Source organism: Prinia subflava, chromosome 4 (genome assembly GCF_021018805.1).
Source record: "Prinia subflava isolate CZ2003 ecotype Zambia chromosome 4, Cam_Psub_1.2, whole genome shotgun sequence".
Taxonomy (NCBI): domain Eukaryota; kingdom Metazoa; phylum Chordata; class Aves; order Passeriformes; family Cisticolidae; genus Prinia; species Prinia subflava.
Window position 1 is genome coordinate 28,757,043 of NC_086250.1, and position 21,898 is coordinate 28,778,940.

General features: G+C 46.9%; 1 protein-coding gene across 1 annotated transcript in view; it reads left to right on the top strand.

The window, feature by feature from the left end:
- Positions 1 to 804: 804 nt before the first annotated feature.
- The window catches only part of TMCC3 (transmembrane and coiled-coil domain family 3), a 144,513-nt gene continuing 123,419 nt past the window's right edge, over positions 805 to 21,898 (top strand). Inside the window, exon 1 of the mRNA XM_063396320.1 lies at positions 805 to 939. Coding sequence (XP_063252390.1) covers positions 928 to 939 — 12 coding nt within the window. The 5' untranslated portion in view covers positions 805 to 927. The remainder of the gene's footprint in view (positions 940 to 21,898) is intronic.

Below are 21,898 nucleotides of genomic sequence, written 5' to 3' on the forward strand. Positions count from 1 at the left end.
GCTATATGTTCACAGGACTGAAGTTGCATGAAAAATTACTTGAAGAATGTATCAGGACACAGAGAAAGCGTGAAATGATGGGTTGCCCAAAGTCACATCCTTCAGAATGTGAAACGTGCGGTGCTGTCCTCCCGAGACCCAGCACAACCTGCGGCTCGGCACACGGGGGGCACGAGTGTGTGGATGCAGCGTGCCACGACTCACCTCCACACACCCGACAGCAGAGCCCTGGATTCCTGCATTCAGCATTGTTACAGAAAGTGTGTAATAATTAACAATAAATACCTTTCAAGATCGCATTCTATTTTAACTGCAGAACAGCTGGTAACTCTGGTGGTGTACTACAGCTTTCAGGATGAGTAAATTGCTGCTGGAACGCGTGTGATTTGCTTCGGGTGAGACTTGTTTCGCTACGAGAACCGCGGGGTTCGAGCACCTAAAGCAGCGTGGTCCAAGTACCTTCCCACGAAGGTGGCTGGGGGATGCAGCACCTCGGACCATCCAGCCATCCAGCCCGCCGTCCCCTCGCTCCCCAGAGGGAGCAGCCCCAGCCCTGCCCTGCCCCGGACCGGCCGACGCGGCGCAGCTGAGGGGCGAGCGCGCCGCTCCCCGCGGGAGGGTGTCCACAGTGCTCCGGGCGCCCACGCGGCGTGACAAGGAGCCGGCCGGAGCCAGCCGCCCGCTCCGCGCCCCTCCCCGGCCGCGGCTGCCCCGGCCCCGGGCAGCGGCGGCGGGCGGGGGCCGCGGCCGGGGAAGGGCCGGGCCCACCCACTCGGGCCCCCCCGCGGCCGCGCTGCCTGTGGCGGGCGCAGCCGTTGCGCCGCCGCTCAGTGCGGGCAGGCGGGCGGCGCGCGCGGAGGGGCCGCCGCGCCGTGAGGGGCGGGAGAGCGGCGTCGCGGCGGGAGCCCCCGGCGCCGCCCGCGCAGCATGCTGCGCAAGGTAAGCACCGCGCTCGCCCGAGGGGGGCAGGGGGCGCGGGGCCGCCGGCCGGCTTCGGGCGCCGAGCCGGGCGAGTCCGGGCGGGGACGGGAGCGGAGGCAGTGGCGGGTCCGCCGGGGCCCCGCCAGGTGGCGCCCTGGCGCCGGCGGCCCCGAGGGGCAGTTCCGCCGGCCGGGGCGGGCGGGGCGCGGAGCCGCGGGCGCGGGCCGAGGGGCGCGGTCTCAGGTGCGGGCAAACTTTGCCTCCCCGGGCGGGCCGTGCTCCGGCCGGAGTTGCCGTAGATGCCGGCGGCGGCGGAGAGTCCAGGCGCGGGTCTCCCCGCAGGCCGCTGCCGCTGGCCGCGAACGCGGCTGCGGCGGCGCGGGGCGAGCGCCGAGCGCCCGGAGCCGCCCGGGGCTGCGGGCGGGAGCGGCGGCCGTGTGGCGGGGCGGGCGGCCGGGGGCTTCCCCCGCCGCCTATTGTTCCTTGCACGGCCGCAGACGATCCCTCGGCTGCGAGATCTCGGGCACGGATAGACTTGGGCGAAGGGAACAGCTCTCATCCGCACTAGGCAGCGGCTGGTGGTGCTGTGTGCAGGCGAACGCAAGGCTCTCATGACTGCCGAAGGCACTGCTAAAAGCTGTAGAAAAATAACCCGAAGCTCTTAGCCGAGGAGAGCGTGGTACCCAACCAGACCCCACTTTGGAACTGCAACCAATGGCTGTTAAAGTCAGTAGGGATCCTTTCCCTGACATCCACCTCCAATCACGATTTTCGCTGCTCCTTCCCAAAAGCGAAGCTCCCCTTCCTGGTAGCCTTGGGCTGCGTTCTGTGACAGGCTGTAACAGGGTAGTGCCAGTGTAGAAGGCACGTTATCAACAGAGCGAGTCACATAACTGCTCAGGCTTCTTGTCCCGCTGTTGTTCCTGTCTTGCTCCCATTTTGTGTGATCTTTCCAAATTTTCAAATTTTGTTGTTACATCCTTTGCTCATTAGCCTAAGTGTGCAGTAGCTCAGACAACTGGGGCAGTAAGACATCTCTCAAAATTCTTGTTAAAAGACACGGGAAATCTCTTCCATCACTTCCTGGTGAATCAGGTGGTTGGAGCCTGGGATCCTCTTCAGGTGTTCTGAGCCACAGATCCAGGTTGCAAAGGCTGTGCTTGGTTTGGCAGAGCCCAGGGAACACAGAACAAACAAGATGATTTCTCTTTGTTTTGGGAGGAACCCTCTGCTTAGCTGGACTTCCTAAACCCGATATTGCTAATCTTTTACAAATAGTAGCATTTTACAGTTAGTGTTAATTATTGTGTGTTTGTTACATGGTTTGGACAAGCTGGTTAAGAGAAAGCTTATTAATGCTATCCTCTCTTAGTAAATAATGTGGAACAAATGCTTTTTTTGAATTTTATCTTCTTCCACTGCCCATCATAGTCCTTTGCTACAAGGAGAGGAAATGCAGACATGGTCAAGACTTGAAATTAAGGGTTTATTAAATGGCGAAATAAACCTTGGGGATTGTGGATACAGGGTATTTGAGCCTTGTTTCTTTTTCATACCTAATTCCGTGGCTGCTCAAGGGCTGACATCGGACTTTGAGCATTGGTTTACGCTGTCAGACTGTTCTGTGCTGCATGTTTATGAACTGTCCATCACAGACTGACCTCCATGTGAATTAAGGGTCACCTGTGCTAAATTCCTCTGCTATACACAACCAGAGCACTGCCAAGAGACGTTAAACTAACCTAACTTTAGCTTAAAGCAATGAAATTTGTAATTCCTAATTTTTAGGCAACACCTTAGCACTAATGAAGGCTGCATAACAAATTGTCTGAGAAAGAAAGTCTCCTTTTAGACAAATGGAGCAAGAAATAAAAAGAAATTGCAGCTCTGACTTTGAATCGGGAGTGCTCCGGTTCTACTTTAGGCATCCCACAGGGCAGCCTTCCTCACTGAGTTCATAGTCCTTAGCATGTCTTGGAAAAACAGTAATCATGTGCAGAACCAACAGTAAAATTAATTTGATGTCATGGCTCTCTAGGATGGAGTATGAAACTTCAGTGTTGACTGCTTTGTCTCCTCTTTATTTTCTGCTGTTCCAGAGGATTTTCTACCATTTCCATCTTAACATCCCTTTTGTTTTGCTTTTATATCTGTCAGAAAGTGAACATAAAACACAGAGAAACCCATTTTTTTTTATTGATCCCCTGTCATGCAATTTTATGGCCAGCAAGAGGAAGCCTAACATTTGTGACCCCTCTGATTTGCTGTCCCTAAATGCAGTTTGTGTTACAGTGATTGCTTCAGAAGTAAGTAAACAAATAAATAAAAGCTGGGCCACTGAGTTGGAAAGCTCAAGCTCTTGCACAGGATTTAGTATGGGTCAAAAACTGTGTATTAAATCCACACATTCCATTTGGTACATGTTTTCCAATGCCACCCGTGCTCATAAAGGAGCAATAAGTAAAAAAATTGTTTTGGGTGCCTCATTAACATAACAAAAACCTGGGGCTTGTGGCTGGAGACATGAAATGATGTCCTTTCCCTTTCTGTTTGGGCTGTACTGAATTTCAAGTGTAACACAGAGCAAATAGACCTGTGAAGATGTGTGGAGTCAGTGAAACGTTGGTGCCTCAGGGGAGCTGCTCTTGAGTGGTGTGGGTGGGGTGGGCTTTCCCGAAGTGGAGCCCTTGGCTCCCAGTGAGCTGATCTCCCTGAGGAACCTGCCTGCTCCCCGTGCTTCAGGCACTGCGGTGGGGTGACGTCCTTCAGGCACTGGTGACCTGAGGCCAGCAGAGGCATGCAGAGGCTGGCAGTCCTGGGGCTTCAGGAGTGACACAGCGATGCTCTGTGCAGCACCCTCTGCACCTTTGCTGGCAGTCCTGGGGCTTCAGGAGTGACACAGCGATGCTCTGTGCAGCACCCTCTGCACCTTTGCTGCCAGGTCCAGAAGCACATCGTAAGCAGAGAACCCTCCTTGTGTTCCTCGGGTCCCTGCCGTAGTCTGCAGAGGAAAGCAGAGCAGTCCAGGCTAAGTGAGATGTGGCACAGTTTGTATCAGAGCTGTGCAGCATGGCACAGAGAGCACCACGGACAGGCAAGGATGGGCAGTAGCAAGGCTCTGCTGGCCTGCTGCTTTCAAGATTCTCTGCTGGGCCTGGAGCTTAGCTCAACAGGTCTTACTAAACACCTGCCTCTACTTACCGCCCCTTCTGGCTCCTCCAGCTGCTTGTGTCCAACCTGTTCTTCACAAAGGGAGCACTTTCTAAAATCCTTGCAGTAGTAGTGAGGTAATTGATTAGTAATTATCCAAACACTATATTTGAGATCCCTTTTGAGAGTTTGATCTTTCCAGACAGAGTTCTCCCTTTCTTTGTCTCTACACACTCTTTTCAGACTTCAGAAATGTGATAGCTCTGTGTACAGATCTTCCTGGCCACCACTGCTTCTCTTGCTCTTCAAGCTGTTCAAAATAGTTCGAGATGACATAGATAGCATAGACATGTCCAAAAACTTTCTTGCTTGTTGGAACCCTGTTGTGGAATATGTAGGTGCTGTGGCTGTGTAACTAATGTCAGCTGAGGCTGGTCCACTTGATTTCATTCCACTTGAAAGATCTGATTCTTTTTCTTCTACATGCCCCTCTTCTCACTTAGTTTCTTACTAGTAAAATACTAATGCATATATAAGCAGGAGGAGAATCACTGAGGTTGTTTTCCTGTTTTTGCATACCTCCTCCTTCCTGGTCATTCAGATACAGTAGGCTGACATTGCAGTTAATGGAGACAAGCTGTTAGATATTGCTGGAATGCAGTAACAGAGAGGACAGGCTGCATTTCCAGGTAACAGATGGAAAGCCAGTTCTCCAGACCTCGACGGTCTTGTCTCTTTGGATTTGTTCCTCTCAGTTTCTCTTGCCAGATGACCTACCTGTCCTAATTTACCGTATTAGAAGTTAATTTATTCAGTCTCAGCAGTCTCTCACCAGATCACTGAAGTACATATTAGGTATAAATTCTCACTTATGTCTGCTTATATTATCTCTTTGAATATCAGCTCTGTGTACCTTGTTCATTTTCACTAAGGTAAACAAATTCACATGTCAAATACTGCCAGTGTTACACCTACACCTAAAGTGTGCACCTGCACTTGGAAATTAATGAAAATTAAATACATCAACAAAAGTTAGTATTTAGGAACAACAAAAATAAGAAATTAGTATGAGCAGAATATACTGAAAATCCAGGCTGGGCTAAACAAAGTTCTTGTAATGAAGATGAAATTGTGTACTACTTCTGTTTTTATTTTGTATCATTTAATAGTCTTAGATGGGTTTGGGCTCTGATAGCCAATAATCAGTAACTACTCTTGCAAGTACTTATGAGGAGGGAAAGGAAACAGTCTGGCTTATTAATGTTCTGCTTAATTGATAAGGTAGTGAGGAGGGTCAAATATACCTTGCCAGGTACAGAACAGTGCTTGTTATGAAATTTATTCATTAGTTGTTTGAGCAGAATGAAAGCTTTATTTTTACCAAATTGTCATTGTCTGGTCTTTACAACTTGTTGGAAAAAACTGGGACAATTTGTGCTCATGTAAGAGAGTGGCACTGTGGCTCTGCTGGGGAAGAAATGTGCCCTTTTGTAATATTTATCTGCTCAGAAATTGCCTTCAAATAGTATATAATGCTGTCAGTTAAAGACTACATTTCAGGGTTGAGGTAATGTAGAGATTTTCCTTTTCAGCTATTTTAGAGGCTCTCTATTTTGATTACCCTCAGGGAATATGAAAAGTGTTAGCAGTTAAATCCATGACAACAGGTAACTTGCTTAAGCATTAGATTTAGCTGAGTTAGCATGCAGTCAATGTAACTGGCTAAGGCACAGGTCACGCTGGCATGAGGGAGCACTGGATCAATCCTGTCACCAAACTCAGCAGAGTGGCAGTTCAAACAGGGGGCTCTCACCTTCTGGAGAAGCAGGACAAACAGTCAGAGATTTCTTCTACAACTGGGCATGCTGTGACAGGCGTGAATGTAAATGGATTTTAGTGAATTTAGGTGCCTGCAGGTGTTTAAGTGCCTAAAAGATCTCAAGATGTGCATGAGGATTTCAGTGGGATATCGGCAGCGGTTTTGAAGGACTAGAGAGGATTTCTCACCTTTACCTCAAGTGCTCCTCTTTGCTAAGGAGTTCATCTTTCCCATCACTGCTTCTGCTGTGTTTTTTTTGAATTGTGATTCAACTGATTAGCAGCAGGATTCATCTCTTCCAACAGTGTCTATGATGCAAAAACAGGTCAAAATGGGGTGAAAATTTTCCAGTGCTTGAAGATTTGAAAGTGGCAAGGATATAAGGGAGATCAAGGCAATGAGGCTGAGACTTCAGGCTCAGCAGTGGTGTGTGCTGTGGCAGACAGTAGTTAATGGAAGTATATTTCATTCTGCTCAGCAATGTAAAATAGGATGTTTAAAAGGTAGGGTGAATTTTCTGCAGTTTTCGAGCTCTTACGTTGGAAGTGTTGTTGTGGTATAAAGAAATGTCAATGGGATATTTCAGATACATCTACCATCTACTTAGAATCTGTCCTAAGATTTATTTTCTTAAGATTATAGAGTTAATTTCTTTAAGGGTGGGCAATAAGGAATCAAAATGTAATGAAAAGTCAATGGGGTTTATGTATCAAAGTCCCTGGGTTCACTTTCTAAAATGGCATGTAAATGACTGATGTGCTTTCAAATGTCTTCCTTACTGGTCATATTTTTATCTGCCACTTCTGTTGATAAGTAGAGAGGAGAACAAGGCATAAGTGACATGGGGAAGAAGAATTAGAAAGTGACTGATTGTTCAGTCTCTGTCAGCAAAAGAACTGAGGCTGTCAATTGAGACCATCAGGCCCCTCAAATTCAGAGCAGAGGAATGGGCTCTGCATTTAGGTCTGAGATTCCCGGCCACTGGGTGTTTGGGGTACCACGAGTTTCCTTGGATTCAGATTCACATAGAATATGTGAGGATAAAATGAACACTGTTGGCTCAAAAACCCCTTGACCTGCAGATCTCCAGCAGCTGGCAAGTATTCTGGGGAGCAGCATTACATAGTTATTCTAGTAATGGGAGTCTTCCCAAGACATCCACTGTTAGCCACTGTTCCAGCCAAGATACAAGCACGGATTTAATATGAACCACTGTGTTCCGTACCACCTAGCAACACAGAACTGAGCTTTATTTTCTGCTGAGCTTGCTTGTGAAATACTGAACCTGTTAGTCATACCCTTGATTAAGCATGTCAGCTGAGAAAAGTTTTGAGTCTATGTTGTCTCAGAGAACATGTGCATAATTTGAGATTGAAATAGTGAGAAAAGAAATGCAATAAGGCTAAGATGTCTTAAACATGTTGACTTCACTAAACCCAGAAATATTTGATTAAAGTAATTTCTTTTGTTCAAGACTGCCATTCAGGACAGGGGTAGGTCAGAATGGCTGGTTGCAGGTTTGTTGAAAGCTTACCTGTGCCAGGATGAACATTTCCATTTCCTCTTGTTCTGAGGAGGAGACAAAGCACTTTCTAGCTCAAAAGATACAGAGAAGGGCCACTTAACATCTTTTCCTCTATATGTTCTCTGCTGCTGGAATGTTGTTCTACTGATAAGACAATTAAATCTTAACTTTAAGAAACATATATGAAAAAATAGGCATGGGGAAATGTTACATCCCCCTGGGGAAATGGTTTCTTCTCCCTCAGAGACCCTAAGAAAAAGCCTGTCCCCCGGGAGCTCTCTCTCTCTCTTGGGACATCAACCTGGAATAAAGGACTTGCAGCTAAAAGGGTAAGAGAGCCTCTTTTGAATCCTTATCCTGTCTTTCTTGATATAATCCTACTAGGCCTGAGAAGGGCTGAGCTAGCTGAGACCCTTGGAGGGATACAGGATTGTATCGGTTGGCCCCCAAAGTGGGTTTGAATATAGAAACCCATGCGGAGCTGGAGACCTTTCATAGTCTTGAAAGCTCTTTGGGAAGTTCAATTACCCTAGGCACTTTGGCCACATGTTGTTGCTATAGGTGGGTAGGGATAAGCTCGTAGCTTGTGGTTGCCCAGTCACGAGTGAGCTAAAGACAGGACCTTCAGTTGCTTCTGACTCAGCATATGATACCACGGACCAGGTAAAGACCTCCGTTTGATCGGTACTGCAAACTGGGAGGGCGGAATTTTACCTTTGCTAGTAGCAGCGGGTGGGTTTTAGGACCCTGCTGTGGCGATTTTTTTTTCTTTTTTTTTTTCTTTCGTTTCTGATTGCCGCAGCCCGCGGACCCGTGGGGCGGCTCCGCACAAGGAGCCCTGCTTTTTGGGGAAACCCCGGCCCGGGCACGTATCCCATCGGCCAAGCAAGGCTGCGGGGACCCCCCCGGTGCCACCGGGGCTGGAGAAACGGCGCGGACGCGTGACCGCAGCCCCCGAGTTTTCCCCGCCTGTTCTCTCTGGTTATAGGAGACACAGGAGTTACATACAGCTGACTTTAGCAGCTGGAGGCTGGATTTTGAGCTAATAGCTTTCAATAATATCGAATCATGGGCATGCAGCTATCAGCTCCTCAAAAGAGTATATTAAAACAACTCCAGGACCTTTTAATTAACGTTAAAATTTCCAAAAGGCTGCAAAAACGTTTTGTTCGCTGGTTAGAACATGAATTTACTGAAGCTGAATTGCTGCAGATAGATACTGTTTCCTTTTGGGATTACGTGGGTACGGTGATCACAGATAAAGTCCAAAATAATGATCACGCCGCTTCTGTATTTATCCCAATATTTTTGCAAGCTCGTAACCATCTGTTAGAGTTAAATAAACCCAGCCAGGAGAAAAAACTTACCCCATGTAATCCTCCCTCTGATCCACCTTTATACCCGGGTTTACCTTTGTCCCGGGATCCTTTTAACAAAGCCAGTTTCTCTCCTCAGGATCACGGCGGGGGGGCAGGGGCGGCCCGGGACTTCTGCGAGGCGGCAGGGTCCCTTAGAGACCCCCTCCACGTGGCTGATAACAATGGCGGCTGCCATGTGCCCCGACCCTCCCCCCACGACCCCTTCCCCTCCCAACCCCCTCCCTCTGCCCCCGCCCCCACCCCATACCCCTGTGCCAACCCCTGCTGGCCTCCGGCAGCCCCACCCCACCCCTCCTCCCCATGCCTCCCTCCCGGCTGCTGCGGTGGCTCAGGGGGGGCCGGCTCCTCCTCCTGCCTCCCCGGCAGCAGGGAGAGGGCCGCCCCCCCCACCCTGCACGGCCACAGAGGGGGGTATGATTGCCACACGGCGGGGGGAGGGGGACAGCCTGGGTTGCCCAGCCAGCACGGACAGAGCACGCTTTTCCTTCCCCACCCACAAGGGACTGCTAACGCTGTAACCCCGGTACCCCCAGACACGGGGGGTCCGGCAGCAGCTTCCAGACCCTTGGCAAATGCAGATGAACCCATTTTCTCTGTAGCTCCAGTAGCGTATGTAGGCAGAAGGCAGGGTTCTCGGCAATACCAGCCACTCTCCTACCAAGACAAGAAAGAACTATGCAAAGTACAACGTGAGTTTGGCAGGGACACCCCCATCTTTAAAGGGATGTTTAGAGCCACATTTGATTCTAATGAAATGGTCCCTAATGATATTAAGGACTTATTCAGATGTCTGTTATCTCCCTCAGAGTATGATCTGTGGGACAATATGTGGAAAAGAGCTTTAAGAACACTTTTACAGGAGATTCAGCAAAACCCTAATATGGCTAAAGACACTGAGAATAATGATATTACATTTGAACATCTTTGTGGTGAAGGTGTCTGGGCTTGCCCCGAAAAACAAACCCGAGTATTATCCAAACAAATTTTACTTAGGATTAGCAATGTTGCAGAGAAAATGTTTTATCAGCTACCATCAAGGGAAGGGAAAGGAAGTTATGTCAATGTTAAACAATTTCCTACGGAGAATTTCTTACAGTTTGTTGATCGTCTGAGGACACAGGTGGAACACCAAATACCAGATCCCGTGGTGCAGGCAGAGCTGATCAAAGAGATGGCTCAAAGAAATGCTAATGAGACCTGTCGTAGAATTATCCTCACTTTACCCTTGGACCCACCACCTACTCTGTCCCAGATGATAGAAGCTTGTTCCAGACGGGCAGAACTGTTCTGCACTTCTGAAAGACACCCTGGAACAACACACCCACAGCATACAGCCCCTGCTGGACCACACCCCAGCAGGCAACACATGCCACCAGACCAGCTGCAGCGCATCATCTGCCTCCGCTGCAAGAAACCAGGACACTTCGCCAGATCCTGCCCCCAGACGCAGAAGCAGAAGAAATCCAACAAACAAAAAAACTGAATTTACAGCGCGTGCCCGCGGTTGATACTACAACGCGCAAAGATATAAATGTAGCGGGACTCACATTGGCAAAAGCTTCTCTCTTAAAGAAAAAGGGGGGGGAGGGCAGGTCACGGGGTGTGGGGGTGCAGAAAAATGTAAATGTTAAATGCTCAACTAACAAGGTTTGGCAGCCACTTGGCCGTTTTAGACTTGTAACTACCAAAGGTTTCCATTTCAGATCTACTGAGTGGATGGTTATAACAGTTGACCTGTCTAACATCTCACAGGACCTGACGGTTTACCATGTGGGATTGGACAGTGAGTATTTTGTTATTGGGGACACAGCACACACACCATTGGAAATTGAGATAGCTCCCATGACCATAAAGGGAAAAATAATAGGCCTCATGTTGTTGGCTCGTTGTTTGCACCCACCCTTTTATCTGATAGCGAGGCAAATTCTTGCCCAAGCCATTCCGGTTCCAGCAGAGATCACAGCAGACGGTAAATCACCAGAGGTCTACTGGACAGAGGTGGTGGGGGAACCTAAACCCTCTATGATGTGCAACATTACTTGTGGATCAGAGCGCCTCCAAGTGGCGGGAGTACTCGACACGGGAGCTCAGGTCACCGTATTGCCACAAAGCATGTGGCCTTCAAACTGGGAATTAGAGCCGGTGGCAGGCAAACTTCAGGGCATAGGAGGAATCTCAATGGCAAGGATTTCGAAAAACGTGGTGCAAATTGAGGGACCTGATGGAAAGGTGGCGAATGTCCGTCCTTTCGTAGCAGATTATAACGCCCCACTGTGGGGGAGGGACACCATGTCTCAGTGGGGAGTCCGATTGGTCATTCCTAAAACACCCCAGGATTTTTGCAAGTAGCCACTGTGGAGCGCCCTACCCAGAAGTTAAAGTGGTTGGAAAACACCCCCAGATGGGTAGCACAGTGGCCTTTGAGTAAAGAAAAGCTCAAGGCGCTGGAAAAACTCGTGGAAGAGCAATTGGCTCAGGGACATATTGTGGAGACAACAAGCCCCTGGAATTTCCCGATCTTTGTGATAAAGAAACCGGGAAAGGACAAGTGGAGGTTGCTCCATGATCTAAGAGAAATTAACAAAATAGTAGAAGACATGGGACCCCTCCAACCAGGGATGCCCACTCCAACAATGCTCCCCCGAGATTGGAAATTGGCTGTCTTAGACATCAAGGACTGTTTTTTCCAAATTCCATTGCACCCTGAAGATGCCCCTAGGTTTGCCTTCTCAGTTCCCACTGTCAATAGACAGGCCCCAATGAAGCGTTATCACTGGAGGGTCCTTCCCCAGGGTCTCAAATCGAGTCCTTTTATATGCCAACAATATGTAGCCTCATTACTGTCTCCAATACGCGCACAGAGGAAAGAAGCCATCATCCTTCACTACATGGATGATGTGCTAGTGTGTGGCCCCAATGACTCTATACTCCAACACACGCTTGACCTAGTGGTTAAAGTTTTAACCTCTGCTGGATTTCAATTACAGGAGGACAAGGTTCAAAGGATGCCACCTTGGAAATACCTGGGCTTGCAAATCAGTGCAAGGACTGTAGTTCCACAGAGCTTAGAAATTGGTTGCAATCCAAAAACTCTAGCAGATCTCCACTCCCTGTGTGGGTCCTTGAATTGGGTAAGACCCTGGCTAGGCCTCACAAATCAAGATCTAGAACCCCTCTTCAATTTATTGAAGGGGGAGAAGGAGCTGACGTCTCCCAGGGAGCTGACCCCAGAGGCGAAGACAGCAATCGAAAAGGTACAAAAAGCCTTGTCAGAGAGACAGGCTCACCGGTGTGAGCCAAAGGTGCCTTTCCAGTTTATTGTTCTAGGAAAACTGCCACACCTGCATGGCTTGATCTTTCAGTGGATCGAGGAAGAGAGAGATTCACTGTTGATAATAGAGTGGGTTTTCCTCTCCCACCAAAGATCCAAGACCATCACAGAGCCACAGGAGCTGATAGCACAGCTGATTCGGAAGGCCAGGGTAAGATTGTGTGAATTGGCAGGTTGTGACTTTGCATGCATTCACCTCCCGGTCAGACTTTCAGAGGAGGGAAAGAACTCTCCTGAGAGATTGACCAAAGAGATGTTTGAGCATTTGCTGCAGAGCAATGCCAGTCTCCAACTATCTCTGGACAGCTACAGGGGACAAATATCAGTCCATGCCCCGTCCCACAAGTTGTTCAATGAGGAATTCCACCTTATTCCTCATGAGAAAAGGAGTCGGAGACCACTCAAAGCTCTCACAGTCTTCACAGACGCATCGGGTGCTTCCAACAAGTCCGTCGTGACTTGGAGGAACCCACGGACTCAGCATTGGGAAGCTGATGTTGAGTTTGTGGAGGGATCCCCCCAAGTGGCTGAACTGGCCGCAGTGGTAAGAGCTTTTGAGAAGTTCTCAGAACCAATCAATTTGGTAACCGACTCTGCCTATGTGGCGGGAGTAGTGTCCAGAGCGGAGCAGGCTGTGCTCAAAGAAATAGAGAATGAACATCTCTTCAGGTTGCTTTCAGAGCTAATCTATTTGGTTTCTCATTGACAGCACCCGTTTTACGTGATGCATGTGAGGTCACACACTGATTTGCCAGGTGAGATCGCAGAGGGGAATCGCCAGGCAGACTCCCTTGCTGCACCAGTTGAAAAGGCACATCTCCCTGATGTCTTCCAGCAGGCAAAACTGAGTCACCAACATTACCATCAAAATGTGCCAGCCCTGATCCGACAATTCCAACTAACACGGAGCCAGGCTCGAGCCATTGTAGGTACCTGTCCGAACTGCCAGCTCCAGGTCATGCCATCGATGGGCATGGGGGTTAACCCCAGGGGCCTGGGCAGCTGTGAGGTATGGCAAACAGACATCACACACATTCCTAGTTTTGGTCGCCTCAAATATGTTCATGTGAGCATTGACACATATTCAGGTGCAGTGTATGCCTCTGCCCACGCAGGAGAAAAATCCATACATGCCAAGCAGCACCTAGTGCAAGCCTTTGCAGTGTTGGGAATTCCAAAAACAATCAAAACTGATAACGGCCCAGGGTATGTGTCCAAGGAGTTCCTAGAATTTGTCCAGCAGTGGGGAGTGGAGCATAAAACTGGCATCCCTCACTCCCCCACAGGTCAAGCTGTGATCGAGCGTGCACACCAAACGCTCAAACAGGTTCTGGCTAGGCAGAACTGCTCGGCTTCGTGGATGACACCACAGCAGAAGCTCTGCAAAGCCATGTTCACCATCAATTTTCTAAACTGTTCATTTGAAAACATGAGTCCACCTGTGGTACGTCATTTTAACAGTGGTGATCAGTTTAAATTGTCTCAGCGTCCACCGGTTTTGATTAGGGATCCTGAAACTTGGGAAACCAGAGGTCCCTATGAGCTTGTGACCTGGGGTCGTGGCTATGCATGTGTGGCTACTCCCTCAGGCCCTCGGTGGATTCCCCAGAAGTGGGTGAAACCTTTTGTCCCCAAAAATCCAGCTCCAGCAGAAGGGGACGAGAAGCAAGTGACTGATGCTTCGAAGAGAAGACGCCGCCGGATGGAAGAGAAAGATCCTCCTTAGAGGTGGATTCCTTCTGGCAGAAACAGGAACTTTTAACATGTTTTAAAAATGTTTATTTTTCCCTTCCAGAGAAAACCTACCTCCCACTCAACCCTATGATGAACCCCATCCAAGTTGTCATCCTGCTAATGCTGAACAGTCTGGCAGCTGCATGGATCATCCCTCAGCCACGTCAGAACGTCTGGGTAACCCTGGCACAGACACTTATTACATGGACATGAATGCCAGGAATTTGAAGGACTCTGTTGCATGAATTTGTCCTCAAAGGCTCCAAACATCCATGCTGCCCTCCGAAGCATGAACAACATGATTGGACAAGTGAAGCAAGAATCAGAAGATTGGATCAAGGAACTGTTCAAGGGCTGGGGATTCACTGGGTGGTGGACTTCTGTAGTCAAAACAATTTTGTTACTTTTTGTTATCCTTTTCCTTGTAACCATAGCATTCGGAATCCTACGCTGTTTGATTTTCAAGGCTATTAATGGCCTCATATCTTCTACCTCAGAAGTCAACCATATAGAGTTGGCAAATCTAAAGCGGTCCGGTCTCCCTACCAACCATAAGTGGTGGGAAACCCACACTCCGTGTTAAACAGAATTTGAGAATTTCTCTCTGTATCTTTTTAAACAAAAAAAGGAGGAGATGTTACATCCCCCTGGGGAAATGGTTTCTTCTCCCTCAGAGACCCTAAGAAAAAGCCTGTCCCCCGGGAGCTCTCTCTCTCTCTTGGGACATCAACCTGGAATAAAGGACTTGCAGCTAAAAGGGTAAGAGAGCCTCTTTTGAATCCTTATCCTGTCTTTCTTGATATAATCCTACTAGGCCTGAGAAGGGCTGAGCTAGCTGAGACCCTTGGAGGGATACAGGATTGTATCGGGGAAAAAAAGGGAGAGATGAGCTGACTGAAGAGTAAGTACAACTTCCAAAAGCCTTTGATAGTCTCCAGTTGTAAGGTAAAAAATGGCTAAAGCTCCCCTTTTATGCCTTGCTACATCTGTGCATATCTTGACATCTCACGAGGCTTTGGGACCTTTAAAATCAGGACAGTGGCTCTTCAGTCACTGCCTTCCTTCTTCTGAGCAATTTGTCGTAAGCCATTGTATTTAATGGAGTTGAACCTGACCTTGAATACCAGAAACCATTATTAAAGGAAATGCTTCACTAGCCCATATTATTCTTATCAAAACTGTTTTAAATAGAAAATTATGTTTTTATTAAAAAACCCCAACAAACAAAAGCCAGAAAATATATTTCTGAGGAAAATATTATTATTCCAATGAAAGAGTAACCTCTATTAAAAAAAAAAAAAAAAAAAAAAAAAAAAAGGCAAAAATCTCTTTATTCTCTATAGAAAATCAAAGTCTTTTCCAGGAGTAAAAAAACCCCACAATTTTCCCCTGCAGCAATACAGTATTAATGCTTGATAGTTTGGTCCAGATATTCTATTTTTGTCTTTTTATTTGTAAATTAGTTAGTTTTTTGGGTTTGGGATTTTTTGTTTTGTGGTTTGTTTGTTTGTTTTATTGTTAATCTTGGGCATATGCTAGCATATAATTATTCATACCAGTAGTATTCATAGCAGAAGTCACCTAGTAGTTTCCATTCTTTTCAGGTGTTCTAAAAACTGATTTGTTACATGTTCTCTTTGTCTGTTCCACCTTATTTCTGGACAGATGAATAAACACACTTTTTAATGCATTTCAATTATCTTACTTTTTGTCAAGATATATTTTCAAGTAACACAATTAATTAAAACTCCATTAACTGTTTTAAAAGGACATATCCCCTGGTGGCAAACCTTTAGTACTGGCCTACTTGAGATAATGAGTGTAAATGGATGAATGATAAATATTGACTTGCTCAAAAATAAAGGGGATTTTTTATCCTTTTGCTTGCTTTTTCTATTTAAGCCTGAAGAGATATACTTTCCATCGCTTTTTTTGCCACATTGATTCAATCTATTTGGATCTTCCTGAGAATTAGAGCCTGTTTCACAAATAGTGTGGCCAGCAGGACTAGGGCAGTGATTGTCCCTCAGTTCTGAGCATTGGTGAGGCCACACCTCAAATCCTGTGTCCAGTTCTGGCCTCCTCACTTCAAGGAATGCACCGAGGTGCTGAAGTGCCCAGAGAAGGCAACAGAGCTGGTGAAAGGTCAGGAGAGTGAGTCTTATGAGGAGTGGCTAGGGAGCTGGAGGTGTTTGACCTGGAGAAAAGGAGGCTCAAGAGGGAACCTTATCACTCTCTGCAACCATCTAAAAGAGGCTGTAGCCAGGTGGGGGTCAGCCTCTTCCCCCAGGCAACCAGCAACAGGACAAGAAGACAGAGCCTCAACCTGCACCGAGGAGGTTCAGGTTGGATGGACTGCCCAGGGAAGTGATGGAGTCACCATCTCTGGAGGTGTTCAACAAACAGCTGGATGTGGCACTAGTGATCTAGTTAAGTGGCATGGAGATGTTTAGTCAAAGGTTGGACTCAATAATATTTTCTTTTTTCTGTTCCCTCCTCTGATGTGGAAAGCAGGGCTGGTTGTTGAGGCTTTCAAATGCCGCTTGCTCCTGCCAGGTGAACTACCTGTCTGGGCAAGCTGTGCTTTTGTGGCTTGCAGAACACCTGCACAGGAGGGCAGCTGAGCGTGAAACTACCTGAATGAGGGAAAGGAGCAGGGAAAAGGTCCTTCTGAAGAGTAATAAGTGTTATATTACATGAATAGATTTCAATTTGTTTAATTACTGGGGAAAAGTAGTCAGAGAGCTTTCTAGGCTGCAATCCTGGGTGCTGTCATTGCAGAAACAGTGTAGAATGAGTTGAGGGTGTGAAGAATAAAATATCGCAAGCCTTGGGTGATAATAGAAGCCTCCATTTTCTCATAGTTATTTATCATGCATTCTTTTAATGTGTGATTCAAGAGGGTTTTTTTTATCCAAGAGTGGTTTTTAAGTTAGTCCTACAACAGGTGATTTGTTTCAACTACTGTTTTCAGATACTAAAAAGTAAGAGTGCAGATTTAGGAAGCAAGAACGTATATATACATATATAATACTCAGGTATTTCATGCATGTTGAGACAAAAATATCAGATTTATATCCTAATACACTGGCATACCAGTTCTAGTGGTGAGACTGAGTAGTCAAGACTTTTGTACTTGGCACCTCTGCTGCCAGACTACAGAAACTGAATAACTGAAGAAAAAGGTGAAGTTGCTTTTAGTCAATACTCTTGTACAGAAATACAGCATTGGTGGAGAACAAAGGAATCTGAAGTCCCTGGTAATAGATAGTAATCTAATGTAAATCCCCAGGCAAGTTAAGTTAATGTATTCTCGGCATGGTGCCTGGAGTAGGATGGGGGGGAGGAATGGGAAGGGATGAATCAGCTCTGATGTTTTGCAAGATCCTGCCTTCTAGTTCAATATTGTCTTGTTTTCTTTGCCTAAATTTATTCCTGACAGGTGGTGACAGAATGTTTTCATTAAAGAAAAGTTTCCTAGAATTGCAGAAATCATATAAAGTCTCCTGTGGCAAACTAGCATTCAGGCTTACAAGTGGCAATATTCTCTTTGTCAGCTCTTAAAAGCTTTGGAATTCTTCACTGCTGCCTAAAACACTTTTTTCCGTGTTTCCCGTTATCCAGCAGTGCAAGGCAGAGAGCATAGAAGTGGAACTCCTGCTGCTGACCCTTGCACAGAGGGAGAGCTGCTGCCTGCAGGAGTCCTGGGCAGCTGCCGCCAGGTTGAACCTTGTCCCTGACACTGCAGTCGCCCTGACCCCAGGTGGGCTCAGGGCAGTGCCAGCATGTCTCCTGACCTGCTTTTGCACTGCTTGATGTTGAATTATGGATCCCCCATGACATTCTTTCACTAGAGCCTCTCCGGTATGGGTATACAGTTTTAGAACTGCTGTCAAGAGAGGGCAATCTGGTGCTTTGACAAGCTGGGCATAGGAAACAGTGCTATAAGAACGCTGCTGTAAGAATAGCTCGGGTTATTAGCACTTGCAAAGGGTGCTTGTGCCTCCTTTGTGCACAGCTGGTGGAGCCAAAGTAGATCCCGGTGCTCAGGGGACAAACCCACAACTGTTTGGGTGGGGGGTAGCTGTGCCTCACTTCACATGTTCTCGAGAGCCAGTGGCTCAAGTTTATTGGAACCTGCCCTGCCTGCTCTGGTTTCCAGTTGTGGTTCCTCAGTGAATTTGGATGAGAATGTGGGGTCGCTGTTAGACTGTGGCAGTGCAGGGACAGATGAAAAAAGACTATCTGTACCTGAGAAGTCAGCCAGAGAGCTCCTGTTTCCAGATCTAGGTCCAGGGACTGCATGTGGACCAGGTTTCCACGGGTGAGGTGGGACAGGGGAGAGAAAGAGGAGCTGCCTGATGAAGCAAGTGCTGGTGTCATCATTCTCAGCAATGCTGAGCACACTGCAGTTGGTTTGTGAATGCTGGTTCTGGTGTGCTGATCCACCACCCCCAGAATAGCCTGCCTGTAACAAGTGCCCAGGTGTTCAGGCTGGGTTTTCTGTTCTTTGATAACTATATTTAGACAGAATACAATTTAGAAATGGAAGACACAAATCACTGAATCAGAGGGAATCATGGCATTGAATCAAATGACTAAAAAGTAATACTTTCCCCAGTCAGTTTACTTGTTTCTTGCTTCTGGGGTCTATTTTGATTTCATAAGCACATTTTCTTCCTTGGCACTGCTTCTGTAGGAATTTTTAAAGTATGTGTGTTCTTAGTATTTTTGCTGTGCTTGAGACTGTACTCATTTGAATGGTTCAGTCCCCTGGGCCTATACAGCAGTCCTGCTGCTCCAAAGGACAGATTTTGCAAACAGCTTCAGAGATGCTAACAAGGGCCATGGAAGAGGAGAGATACTCACCACACGGCTGAGTGTGCATGAAAAAGCCCTTGCCTTGATATAACTTACTTCTTGTAGGACTTCTCATCTTCAAAGTGCTTTATAAACATTAATGAATCCTCATGACACCACCATGAAGTGATGTAAATATGTATTATCACTACAGTACACGGCAAGAGAGAAAATTTTCTTATGCAAAGATTGCCAGAGAGGCCAAGGGGAAAACCTATAGTTTTAAATGGCTGTCTTAGTTGCCCAAGACAACTGAAAATTGCTTTTCTAAGTTGCTGTGTTGTAAAAGCATACACTTGTGTAGGCACATGCATCACTGCTCTACTGAACAAAGACATGTCCCTTAACTAGTGCTTGGGAAACCAGTGCAGCTTTGAAATAGCTGAATGATTCTGCAGGGAAAAGCTGTGAAATTTTTATATCTATCACTGAGCTTACTAAGGGTTGGGTTTTTTTGTAGCTTGTTTAGCAATTTCAGACTTCTCTCATGTGAGTTCTTCTCTGTAACTCAGTTTGAAAAGGAGGGTGGAGGAGAGGGAAAGCAACAGCACCTTCAGAACTTGTGAGGAGTAGGTCTTGGATCTCTCAGCAGTAGTTGGGAGGAGAGAGTAGCTGAAGGGGGGTGGTTTGGGGCTGAGGGTGCCTGACAGAGCTGGGGTGTGAAAATTCAGCCACTGGAGGAAGCATTGCTGGGACCATCAGGGACTCCTCTGTTAGTTCTGCTGGAGCATCCTTTCCTGGTCACTGTAGGTCCTAGTCTTTGTCCTCTCCTACTGCTTGTTATTGTCACACTTCACAGCCAATGCCATTTCAGTGTAATTCTACCCTTGCTGCATCCACCTCCTCCCACCTGTATATGTTCTCTGCTCCTAGCAGCTCCTTGGCAACCTGCCACATGAGGTATAATTTGCAGCCTCAGGTAGAGAATTACTGTACTCTGACCTCCGCTGCATTGCAAACTACTTCTGCTTCATAAGATTTAATCCTGCAAAGAGCTAAACTCAACTTCAACCAGGCACCCCTATGGAAACTGCCTTCCCACAGGTGGATTTATGGTTTAGAGCAACACATGTGTGGAAATACATTGACCACTAAAGGGCAGAAATCAGGATGATGAATTAAGTTTTTCAAGTGAAGTCTGCAAACTAATTCTAGCTGTATAAAATAACTTTCTTTTTGGAGGGGAGGATCTCCTGTCATAAATAAAAAGCTGAGGTAAAAATGAAAACCTTGTCAGAATTACTAATACAAACACTGTAAGCTATTTCTTTTACTGGTAGCACTAATGTTTTCTGATCAGCTTTCAGTGAACATAATTCAAGACTTTTATATGTATATTTATATAGCATAAATCTAGACATTCATGTGGAGTAGTATCTTGTAAGACAAATACTTAGGTATACTGAGGAACTAGGACACAGATAATTACATTTCTGATCAAATTAAATATCTGCCTGTTGGAGTATTCATTAAACAACCCTTCTGAGGCGTTTTAAGTAGCATAAAACTCACTAGCTGTATTCTTGCTGATTCTGATGTACATTTCTACTTAAGTTTTCTGAACTCTACAGTCTGACACCTCAGTTTGTTCAAAGGCTGATCAGATTAATTTGCTTACAGTAACATTGTTTCAGAAGCCACAAAGGCCATTTTTCCTGTACCTTAGGTAGCTCCATGATAACTATTTCTGTGGGCATTTCTCTTTCTGCTCTCCTTCCAAAGGAGGTGCTCCCACACATGCTGCCTCCCACCTTCAATCATAGTGCTGTGCTCTTGAGGTGCATCAACCAGTGCTGCATCCTTTCAGAATTACCTTCAGGCTCTATGACTAGCTTCTTTAGCTCTGGTCCCCATCTCCTGCTACATGAAATTTGTGTGGTTCTTCCCAATTCCTTCATGGCTTACTCTCTGGTCCCCTTCTCTGGGTTTCACTGCTGCCCCATGTTCTCTGCAGTCAGTGGGCTGAGGCAGGTATCAGATGTTTTATTCCCCCTCTCTTTCACTGCACCCCACTTTCCCACTTCTTTCCTGAAAGGCCCCTCAGAGCCATCATCTCTGCATGGCATTGCCTTGTGAATAGGACTTTGGGTACAGGTCTCTCTCAGCTATCTTATGTTGCTAGGATGCTCTTCAGATAATGAGGTGTGAAAGAGGGACAAAAATTACACAAAGTGCAGGATTAGATTAATATATCCCCTGTCTTGCTGAAAACAAAAGGGCAGGTGATATCCCAGTTTTCATGAATGCTATATTTGAGAATTTTCTGTTAGCCATAGGTACACGCTGCTACCCAGGAACAAGACTCCTGTGATGCTTTGGCAGTTGTGAACGTTCCTATGGTCTCTGTGGGTGCTTCCCAAGAAGATGGTCTGGTCAATGAGTAAAATGTTTGGTTTTCCCTCAGACTGTGGTTGCGTGTCTTACAGTAAGTCTGTTGCCTCACAAGTACTGTTGTGTACTTAGGTGTTCGGGGTAAACACATGGGATTGAATTCATATTGAGAACTTCTGTGTAGTCCTCAGCAGTATCTAAAAAAGGAGGTACGTGAACTCACATGCTGAACTTACTCTGTTTAAGTATCCTGCATTGCTAAAACATGTTGTTGTTTAAATTTTGGGGGGCTCCTGGGGGAGGTCCCCGGGAGACCCCCGGGGCCTAGGGTCGTGGGTGTTCGCGTGCAGCAGGCAAAGAGACTCAGACGGCTGCTGAGGTGCTGATGAGATGAAGGTTTATTCACTGAGGGAGAGGGGAAGGGAAGGGGGGAGGGGGAAAGGGGGGAGAGGGATGGGGAGAGTCCAGAGGCCTCCAAGGAGAAGAGGGGCAAAGAGGGCAAGACCCCTTGTGTTAGCATTCTTAACACAGAGGTTCAAAGGGGTGCGGTAACATTCTCCAGCCAATAGAGTTACAGATACACGATACTGCAGGGAGGGTGCGGACTTGGGATAAACCATACATTTTCCAGGGGTGAGCCAGAGCAAACCATTTCCATAAAATGCAATCCCACAACAATAGACTAAGAATTAGCACCTGCATGTCACATTTTTGTAGTCCTGGTTTAAACCAGTTGAGCTGTGTATGCTTTGCCTTCTGGACTTTCCCTCATGCTGAAAACAAGTGATGATTAGTGTCCAGTGTAAGTTAGACCTGAGTAAAAGGTTGTTCAGCTAAACAGCTTGGAT